Below are 11,039 nucleotides of genomic sequence, written 5' to 3' on the forward strand. Positions count from 1 at the left end.
GTTATAAAATAATATATGCGCTGTGTACCTGAATATCTCAGGTGTGCCGGAGGTATAGGTGAGATTTTGGAGAGCTTGTTGTAATATGTAGAATCGTTTAGACAGGATCGGGTAAAAGGACGCCAGATATTTATTTCCCTCTCCGAAGCAGAAAGTGGAGGGGGTGATGGACGCTAGTGCCTTTCACTGGCGGCGGTCTGTGAATGCGAAGCAGGGAATGGGAAGGTGCATGCGTGTCAGTGTGTGCAAGATGTTGGCCGGGTCGCATTTCGCAGGGCTGTGGATTCTGTGACAATGCCAACTAGCTGGCATAATTTGTGCAGTTTTACACCGACGATAGACACAAGAAATGCTGGAGCAACTCAGCGGGACGGGCAGCATCTCTGGAGAGGGTCGGGACCCCTTCTTCATAACTTCACCCATTCCTTCTCTCCAGAGATTCCGCCTGTTCCCACTGAGTCACGCCAGCATCTTTGCTGGAAATTGAGCCATTTATGGGGGAGATTCAAATTCACAGAAGGGTCTGAAATGGTGGAAGGGAATTATGTGTGGCGCTGGCAGCGGTGAATAAATTCAGGATTAGTACTCATCACATCCGCTGTGGTGGCCAAGCTAGTGAATATTTGTAAGGCAGAGATAGATAGATTCTTGATTTGAACGGGGTGTCATGGCGTTATGGGGAAAGGATAGGAGAATTGGATTAGGAGGCAGAGATCAGCCTGATCATGATTGAAGGGTGGAGTGGACTCGATGGGCCGAATGGCCTCATTCTGCTCCTATCACTTATGACCCTTATGAGGGCAAACCCTGGCAGGTCACAGGTGAAGTGTATGGAGGAACTGCAGACGCTGGTTTAATATGAAGATAAACACAAAGTGCCGGAGTAACTCAACGAGACAGGCAGCATCTCTGGAGAAAATGGATGGGTGACGTTTCGAGTCTGAAGGAGGGTTGAGACCCGAAAAGTCACCTGTTCCTTTTTCTCCAGAGATGCTGCCTGTCCCGCTGAGTTACTCCGGCACTTTGTGTCTGTCTTAGGTAATAGGTGAAGACAGGCCAGTGTTTACCTATTATCCTGCCCCTCCTCTCTTCCAGCTTTCGTTCCTTCCCCCTACCTCCCCCCCCACCCCATCCACCCCCCCTCATCACACCCCCCTCACACCCCTCCCCCACCCCATCCCACCCCCTCACCCCCCTCCCCCCTACCCCATCCCACCCCCCCCCTCATCTAGCCCCCCCCCCCCACCCCATCCCCCGCCCCCCCCAATCACACCCCAACCCCCCCCCCCCTCATCACAACCCCACCCCGTCCCCTCACCCCACCCCCCCCCTCACCCCACCCCCGTTAGCCCCCCCCACCCCCACCCCATATATAATCAACCTGAAGAAGGGTCCCGTCACCCACCCATGTCCTCCACAAAGATGCTGCCTGACCTGCTGAGTTGGTGTGCTGGCCAGTGTCTGTCGTTTGGCTAATATCACCAAAATAGATGCTCTTCTCACTGACACATCAAGGTTGTTTTTGGGAGCTAGCTGTAACCCGCACTGTTCCCCACAGAACCGCGATTATACTTCACTATCTTTCACTGCAAGCGCTTTGGGAGTTTGTGACAGGCCCTATTGGAGGTTTAAGTTCACGTGATAGGAGCAGAATTAGGCCATTCAGCCCATCAAGTCTACCCTGCCTTGATGGGCCGAATGGCCTAATTCTACTCCTATCACTTATGACCTCTGGGCAGGGCCAAAGAGGAACCATGGGACAATGATAGATCCTGGAGTCAGCGCCTGATGGGCCGAATGGCCTAATTCTGCTTCTATGCGGTATGACTTATGAACTTAAATTAATCTTGATCCCTTCTGAACAATGGCAACTGGAGACTTCCTTCATCCGCAGGTTCTGATGGCTGGAGACAAGGAGCTGGTGAAGGCCTTGGATGCCGACCAACTGGCGGCCATGTTGGAGAAAGGGACGGAGCGGGTCCTGGTCATTGACTGCCGCCCCCTGGCCGACTACAGCCTCCTGCACGTGCTGGGTGCCGTCAACGTCTGCACCTCCACCATGGTCGAGGGGCGAGATTGGCTCGCCCAGCTCCTGCCGCCACAATCTCCGGTAAACCCTTACTCTGCCACCCTTCCTCATCCCTGCTCCCCGCTGCAGCCCCATTCCTGACTGGGGTTGTCCATAGTCCTGGGGGAGGGGGGTGAGGTTCATACAGGCCATTCGGCCCACTAAATCCGTGCCGACCATCAACCACCCATTTACTCAAATCCTACACTAATCCCATTCTTCCCACATTCCCAGTATCAACCAATCGATCGATCAATCGGTCAGTCGATTCATCGATCGATCGTTCAATAAATAAATAAATCAATTGATCAATCAGTCAATCAATCAATCAAATCGATAATTTATCAACCCATCGATCGATCAATAAAGAATACAATAAATTGAACAACCAGTCAATCAATCAATCAATCAATTAATCAATCAATCAATCAATCAATCAATCAATCAATCAATCAATCAATCAATCAATCAATCAATCAATCAATCAACGTGTAGGAAGGAACTGCAGATGCTGATTTACACTGAACATAGACACAAAATGCTGGAGTAACTCAGTGGGACAGGCAGCATGTCTGGAGAGAAGGAATAGGTGACATTTCGGGTTGAGACCCTTCTTCAGACTCTGAATAGTCTGAAGAAGGGTCTCGACCCAAAACGTCACCCATTCCTTCCCTCCAGAGATGCTGCCTGTCCCGCTGAGTTACTCCAGCATTTTGTGTCTATCTTCGATTTTTCCAGCACCTGCATTTCTTTCTTCAACACTAATAAAAGTCTACGTAATTATTATACCACTGTGCCGCCAACTTTGGGCTGCTGTTAATTTTTGTCTGATCATTCTACAGATGGAAAGAAAGGAACTGGTATTCTACGACCAGGAAACAGATGATGTCCAGGCCCCCGTGCCAGTCGGCAACCTCAACCATCTCCTCAGGGAGGTGAACCACTTCAGCAACGTGTATTTCCTTAAAGGTACATGCCCTGATTCAAAGGGAAAGTCTCACGCTCGGAACCGGTCCAACAAACCTGTCTGAAAGACCTAGTGTGTCGGAAGGAATTGCAGATAGGTGCTGGTTTAAATTGAAGATAGACACAAAAAGCTGGAGTAACTCAGCGGGACAGGCAGCATCTCTGGAGAGAAGGAATGGGTGATGTTCCGGGTTCTTTCAGACGCTTGGACCAGTCTGATGAAGGTTCTCGACCCGAAACGTCACCTATTCCTTTTCTCCAGAGATGCTGCCTGACCCGCTGAGTTACTCCAGCATTTTGTGTCCATCTTCAATGTGAAACGCCTTACACATCTCCTCAATGGTTCTCATCTGACCTGAGACCTTTGGGTATTTTTAAAGCAGACATTGGCAGATACTTGACTATAATGGGTGTCAAAGGTTACAGGGAGAAGGCAGGAGAATGGGGTTGAGAGAGAAAGATGGATCAGCCATGGTTGAATGGCGGAACAGATTCGATGGGCTGAATGGCCTAATTCTGCTCCAGTGGCTTATGAACGTCTGAGAATCTCTTTCGCTTGCTGGGTCTGTCTTATGAACCATGACTTATGAACTTAGGGTGGCACGGTGGCGCAGCGGTAGAGTTGCTGCCTCACAGCGCCAGAGGCCCGGGTTCCATCCTGACCACGGGCGCTGTCTGTACGGAGTTTGTACGTTCTCCCCATGACCTGCGTGGGTTTTCTCCGGGTGCTCAGGTTTCCTCCCACACTCCAAAGATGTGCAGGTTTGTAGGTTAATTGGCTTTAATTGTAATTTGTCCCTCGAGTGTGTGTAGGTAAGACAGTGTTAGTGTGCGGGGATCGCTGGTCGGCGCGGACTCGGTGGGCCGAAGGGCCTGTTTCCGCGCTGTATCTCTAAACTAAACTAAACTAAGCTGATGCTGAAGCCGCCTGTTCCCCTTCCTCTGCCCTGCTGTGAACTGTGGTGTTGTTATTTTACAGGGGGCTTTGTGGAATTCTCCTCGTGCTTTCCCAGCCTGTGTGAAGGGAGGGCTCCGCGCCTGGGCTGCAGCTTCTCACAGCCCTGCCTGTCCACTACTGACCTGGGCCCCACTCAGATCCTGCCCTGCTTCTACCTGGGCTCCCAGACCGACGTCCTCAATAAGGTTGGTACGGCTCAGAGGCACGCCAGTGTAGCTCTGGCACAGAGGCACGCCAGTGTAGCTCTGGCACAGAGGCACGCCAGTGTAGCTCTGGCACAGAGGCACGCCAGTGTAGCTCTGGCACAGATCAATGTCTGTGTGTACAATAGCTCTGGCACAGAGGCACGCAGTGTAGCTCTGGCACAGAATAATGCCTATGCACAATAGCTCTGGCACAGAGGCACGCCAGTGCAGCTCTGGCACAGAGGCACGCCAGTGTAGCTCTGGCACAGAGGCACGCCAGTGTAGCTCTGGCACAGAGGCACGCCAGTGTAGCTCTGGCACAGATCAATGCCTGTGTGTACAATAGCTCTGGCACAGAGGCACGCCAGTGTAGCTCTGGCACAGAGGCACGCCAGTGTAGCTCTGGCACAGATCAATGCCTGTGTGTACAATAGCTCTGGCACAGAGGCACGCCAGTGTAGCTCTGGCACAGAGGCACGCCAGTGTAGCTCTGGCACAGAAGAGTGAAAACACACACCTCCAGATTCAGGGACAGTTTCTTCCCAGCTGTTATCAGGCAACTGAATCATCCTACCACAACCAGAGAGCGGCCCTGAGCTACTACCTCACTGGTGACCCTCGGACTATCCTTGATCGGACTTTGCTGGCTTCACCTTGCACTAAACGTTATTCCCTTATCATGTATCTTTACACTGTAAATGGTTCGATTGTAATCATGTATTGTCTTTCCGCTGACTGGTTAGCACGCAACAAAAGCTTTTCACTGTACCTCGGTACAAAGACAATAAACTAAACAGATTTTTTTTTTCCCTGCAGGATCTAATGGTTCAGAACAGGATCACACACATCCTGAACGTGAGCAGCAACTGTCCGAAGCCTGCCTTCATCCCGGACAGTCACTTCCTGAGGATCCCAGTCAACGACAGCTACTGTGACAGCCTCCTCCCCTGGCTGAACAAGTCGGTGGAATTTATAGGTAGGTTGAACCCAGAATGTGTAGGAAGGAACTGCAGATGCTGGTTTACACTGAAGATAGACAAAAAATGCTGGAGTAACTCAGCGGGACAGGCAGCGTCTCTGGAGAGAAGGAATGGGTGACGTTCTGAAGAAAGACCTCGACCCAAAACGTCACCCATTCCTTCTCTCCGGAGATGCACCCTGTCCCGCTGAGTTACTCCAGCTTTTGTGTGTATATATATATATATATATATATATATATATATATACACACACACACACACATACATACATATATATGTGTGCGTATTTGGGAGTATGTGTATGTATGATAGGATGTTCTTTCAGGAAGGAGATGAGGAGAAATCTCTTTAGTCAAAGGGTGGTGAATCTGTGGAATTCTGTGGAGGCCAAGTCAGTGGATATTTTCTTTGGCAGAGATAGATAGATTCTTGATTAGTGCGGGTGTCAGAGGTTACGGGGAGAAGGCAGGAGAATGGGGTTAGGAGGGAGAGATAGATCAGCCATGATTGAATGGCAGAGTAGACTTGATGGGCCGAATGGCCTAATTCTACTCCTATCCCTTGTATACACACACTGAACTTTTATTATATTGTTCACAGTGTACTAAGTTTACATGTTCTGTTGAGCTGCTGCAAGAAAGAGCTTCTTTGTTTTATCTGGGATACATGACAATAAAACACTCTGGTGGACAAAAATGCCGGAGGAACTCAGCGGGTGAGGCAGCATCTATGAAGAAAAGGAATAGGCGACGTTTCGGGTCGAGACCCTAGGGTCTCGAAGGTATACTAAATGCTGGAGGAACTCAGCTGGTGAGGCAGCATCTATGGAGAGAAGGAATAGGCGACATTTCAGCTCCTCCATAGATGCTGCCTCACCCGCTGAGTTCCTCCAGCATTTTTGTCCACCTTCGATTTTTCCAGCATCTGCAGTTCTTTCTTAAGCATGAAACACTCTGGACTCTGAGCTGTCTTATTTCTTTCCCGCTCACCGCTGGTTGCGCTCTTTGTGTTTTTTCCTACAGACAAGGTGCGTGCGACGCGTTGCCGGATTTTAGTCCACTGCTTGGCCGGCATCTCCCGATCCGCGGCCATAGCCATTGCTTATGTCATGAGGACAATGGACTTGCCATTGGATGATGCCTACAGGTATGAACCTGGGGAGAGAGATCTTGTGTCAGAGGGATGGCGTTTAGTTTAGTTTAGAGATACAGCGCGGAAACAGGCCCTTCGGCCCACCGAGTCTGTGCCGACCAGCGATCCCCGCACATTAACGATTATCATTAATAACATATATTATATAACACATTAACATTATCGATCCCCACACACCCCCACATCCCCACATCAGTCTCAACCCGAAACGTCACCTATTCCTTCGCTCCATAGATGCTGCCTCACCCGCTGGGTTTCTCCAGCATTTTTGTCTACCTTCGATTTTTCCAGCATCTGCAGTTCTTTCTTAAACACCCGCACATTTACACTACCCTACCCTACACACACATGAGGGACAATTAAAAAAAAATGTTTTTACAACACATACACCAATTGTGGGGGGGAACCGAAGATCTGGGAGAAAAAATCCACGCAGGTCACGGGGAGAAGGTACAAACTCCGTACAGACAGCGCCCGTAGTCGGGATCGAACCAGGGTCTCCGGCGCTGCATTCACTGTAAGGCAGCAACTCTACCGCTGCCCCACAGTGACCGCTCTATGTTCAACGTGTGGATATGCAACGATTGGAGGGATATGGATCATGCAAAGGCAGAGATCAGTTTAAATTGACAATATGTTCGGCACTAACATTACACTGTTCTATTCTGAGGAATTCATTGCCGCAGAAGGCTGTGGAAGGTGGCACTGGGTATCTTTATGGCAGAGATAGATAGATTCTTGATTAGTACAGGTGTCAGGGGTTATGGGGAGAAGGCAGGAGAATGGGGTTAGGAGGGAGAGATAGATCAGCCATGATTGAATGGCACAGACTCGATGGGCCGAATGGCCTAATTCTGCTCCTATGACATATGAACTTGTGGATTTACTATGTTCTAATGCAAGTGTACATTGCTCGGTGTAGATTAACATGATCCCTACATCCACCAGGTACGTCAAAGATCGCAGACCCACAATATCTCCCAACTTCAACTTCCTGGGCCAGTTAGTGGAGTACGAGAAGACTATCCAAGTCCATGCTTGTGCCCAGGTGACCCAACTCCACCTTGAACCAGCAGATGCCCCAGGAGGAGTGGGCAGATCGCAGTGCGGCACCAGCGAAGGGCCGAATGATGACCGTCAGATGCTGATCCCTCGCCTTCCAGACGAATGTCGGGCCGAGCCGGACAATGGCACCCGCCAGCTAGCCAGGAGGTGTGAGGATGGCAGCCCGGAGCTGGCAGCCCTGGGCCTTGGCGTGGCCAACCTGCGCCTCTCGCCAGGGCGTGCGGCCCATGCCAGCTGCATGAAGTGGTCCTTCTCGCTGGACGTGAAGGCTGCCTATCCATCAGTCCCACCCGCCGGCTGCTGCCCCCGGACCCCACTGTCCGCGGAGACGGCCCCCGCCCCCAAACTGCTGGGACTCGGCGGCAAGCTGGCAGCCGGCACCTTCAACCCCTTCACTCTGTTGTTCGGCAGCGGCAGGAGGGGGCGCGGGGGGAAGGAAGACCACCCGCCCAGGGGAGGAGGAGAAGTGGGTGCTGCCCAGACGCGGAGGCTCAGGGGACACCCCCCTCCCGTTGGCCCGGATCATGGGCGCGCTCGGACATCCTGCCCCTCTCGCAGGGAGGACGGCACCCCCGGCGGTCCCAGGTTGTCGATGACGCTGCCCATTCCCAATGACATTGCCCAGCCTAAGTCCCCGCTCCTCAATTACAACATGTGCCTGCTGAATGTACGCACTAAGAGGACAGAACTCTCCCTGTTTGACCACCCGTTCAGCGGGCCCATCAAAGCCAGCCATGTTACGGGGAACACCGCCATCTACGCTGAAAACATGGTGGAATCATAATCCCACCTCACCGTCTCTCCAAGATGGCTTCCCCCAAGAGGCGAACAAGATGGCTTCCCTCAAGAGGAGCCGCCAGCTCTCACTTTCGTTGACTTTGCTATGGGTCGCGAGCTAGTACAAATGTCCCCATCCCCCTCTCCCCCCTCTCCCTCAGTGACCTTAGGATGACTTTCGAGCAAACCTCTCCTGAAGCAGGGGAACGCCAGCGTGCCACACTTACCCTCAGAAGCTGGTGGGCACTTGCGTGAAGATGGAACACCCACACACACACACACACACACACACACACACACACGGGAATGTGGCAAACAGGCCCAAAGGCTTTTTCCCTTTCTCGCCAGCATTAAAAATTGACATTTTTGAGGGGAGAAAGAAAAAAAAAATTTGGAATTAGGACCAAAACCATTGGGAAGGGTGTCGGGATGGAGAAAAGTGTTCAGAATTCCTGGGGAGGGGAGAAAAAAAAGAGCTTCAAGCTGAAACTATTTCCAGGGGTGACGGTGAGATCTGAAACCCAGTGATCTGTTTTTTTATTCAGCGCTGGGCTGCTGAAGTTTGTGAATACTGAAGGACTTTAGGTAACTCTGCATGGAACTCAACGAGGATACCTTTGCTGCTAAGACACAGGGAATGTCCTCAATGGGCACAAGTGAACCGCTGAAACCGATAGAAGCTTTGACTTTTAACTGAACGCTATGCCTGGCGTGTTCGAGTGATTGTGTGCGATGCGGTCTTGACACACGGTTCGCAGAGCCAGCCCAAGTTTGGTCTATTCCTCCAGATGCTAGGTTGCACATGGCCTTTGGAGGTAGCAGGCTTCGATGGGGCGAATGGCCTCTGTAGGACTCGTTCTTTTGTCTTTATACAGCTGGGAAGGAGGGGGTGGGTGGAGGGGTGTGTATCTGGTTTTGTACGTCAGTGTGTGAAGCCACGAATGATATGTGTTAGTTCGGAATGATCGTGTTATTTGATTTGGTGTTAGCTTAGACTTCTGGCTCCGTGTTCTCGAATGGGGTAACGTTGCCTTGCGTTGATGACTGACTGAAGGGAGTGAATCAGTCCCTGACTTCCGATGGGCAAGAATTAACGAGCTACATCTTACACCTACAGTACCTTCATTTCTCCAGCTTCTAAATTTGAAACTTTTAGTTTTGTTTAGTTAAGTGTGGTTACAGGCCCTTCGGCCCACCGGGTTCGTGCCGACCGGCGATCACACTAGCACTATCCTACACACACACACACACTGGGGGCAATTTATAATCTTTACCAAGGGCGATTAACCTACGTCTTTGGAGGATGGGAGGAAACCGGAGCAACCGGAGATCCTGAGAAACAATCGGCTGTAGTTCTCACAAGGAACAAGGCACATTCTCAAAGCCAGAGTAGGAGTACGGCCTTGCACTCAAGGCCCAGTTGCCTTGAGCCTGGGATTGTTTGATGGGCCAGTATAGAGCACAAGCTATAGGAGTAGAATTAGGCCATTTGGCCCTTCGAGTCTACTCCGCCATTCAATCATGGCTGATCTCTGCCTCCGAATCCCATTTTCCTCCCCATAACCCTTGACACCCGTTCCATCTCTATCTCTGCCCTTAAAGATATCCGCTGACTTGGCCTCCACAGCCCTCTGTGGCAATGAGTTCCACCTCTGACTAAAGAAGTTCCTCCTCACCTCCTTTCTAAGAGAGCGCCCTTTAATTCTGAGGCTGTGACCTCTGGTCCCAGACTCTCCCACCAGTGGAAACATCCTCTCCACATCCACTCTATCCAGGCCTTTCATTATTCTGTAAGTTTCAATGAGGTCCCCCCTCAACCTTCTAAACTCCAGCGAGTACAGGCCCAGTGCCGACAAACGGTCATCATATGCTAACCCACTCATTCCTGGGATCATTCTTGTAAACCTCCTCTGGACCCTCTCCAGGGCCAGCACATCCTAGCTCAGATATGGGGCCCAAGCTGCGGCCTCTCAGCACCAGAGACCCCGGATCCGTCCTGACCTGAGTTGCTGCCTGGGTGGAGTTTGCACGTTTCCCCTGTGGCCCACACGGGTTTCCTCCAAGTGCTCTGGTTTCCACCCACACACCAAAGACAGGCAGGTTTGTAGGTGAACCGGCCCTCTTGTGTGTAGGGAGTGGACGTGAAAGTGTGATAAAATGGAACTCGCGTGAATGGGTGATCGGTGGTGGGTGCGGACTCCATGGGCCGAAGGGCATGAATTCCACGCTGCGTCTCGAAACTAAACGAGTTTAGAGAATTTGCAGATGAGGTCATCATGTTGAGCACAAACATTGTGGGCTGAAGGGCCTGTTCCCGTGCTGTACTGTTCTATGTTCTCAATTATAGAGGTGAGCTTGACCTCGCATTTAACTAATCTACGATGCATTGGAGCAGCATGTGTGGCGCTTATTTTGCATGAAGATTGTTGTCATGGTTTCTTACCTAAATGTTAATTAAAAATGTTCTCGCTTTCTATTGATGGATTTCCTTTTGTGTTTCTGATTTCATCAATGGGATGAAAAGCGGAATTTCCACATGTTCCCTCAATGTAATTCATGGAATTATTCCCTCAATGCATTCTCTCCACTTAGAAGGTGTTTTTGTACGACCTATGAGATTCCTAGCTAGTGATCATTTCAACGTTGCCCTCTCTGGCGTCTTTGAACCCAGTCCTGCCTTTCCCACCTTCCCTTGTCGAAACCAGTTCTTTTGCCGAAACCTCTTCCCAAAGTTTTCACTTGTTTTTGTGTTAACCTTAGTTCAGGGATGTGAGTATCACAAGCTAAGCAAGCAGTTCAGCTCCTTCCTCAACTGGTGCATCCTTACAGAGGGCAGTAGGGTGGAGCCGCTGCCTCCAACAGCGCCAGGGACCCGGGATCAATCCTGA

At 50.9% G+C, this 11,039-nt stretch overlaps 1 protein-coding gene across 1 annotated transcript in view; it reads left to right on the forward strand.

The window, feature by feature from the left end:
• LOC116966917 (dual specificity protein phosphatase 8-like) overlaps positions 1 to 8,528 on the forward strand; it is a 9,830-nt gene extending 1,302 nt beyond the window's left edge. The window contains exons 2-7 of the mRNA XM_033013291.1: positions 1,895 to 2,110; positions 2,911 to 3,037; positions 4,014 to 4,177; positions 4,994 to 5,153; positions 6,180 to 6,303; positions 7,258 to 8,528. Coding sequence (XP_032869182.1) covers positions 1,901 to 2,110; positions 2,911 to 3,037; positions 4,014 to 4,177; positions 4,994 to 5,153; positions 6,180 to 6,303; positions 7,258 to 8,158 — 1,686 coding nt within the window. The 5' untranslated portion in view covers positions 1,895 to 1,900 and the 3' untranslated portion in view covers positions 8,159 to 8,528. The remainder of the gene's footprint in view (positions 1 to 1,894; positions 2,111 to 2,910; positions 3,038 to 4,013; positions 4,178 to 4,993; positions 5,154 to 6,179; positions 6,304 to 7,257) is intronic.
• The last annotated feature ends 2,511 nt before the right edge of the window (positions 8,529 to 11,039 follow it).

Source organism: Amblyraja radiata, chromosome 38 (assembly GCF_010909765.2).
Source record: "Amblyraja radiata isolate CabotCenter1 chromosome 38, sAmbRad1.1.pri, whole genome shotgun sequence".
NCBI lineage: Eukaryota > Metazoa > Chordata > Chondrichthyes > Rajiformes > Rajidae > Amblyraja > Amblyraja radiata.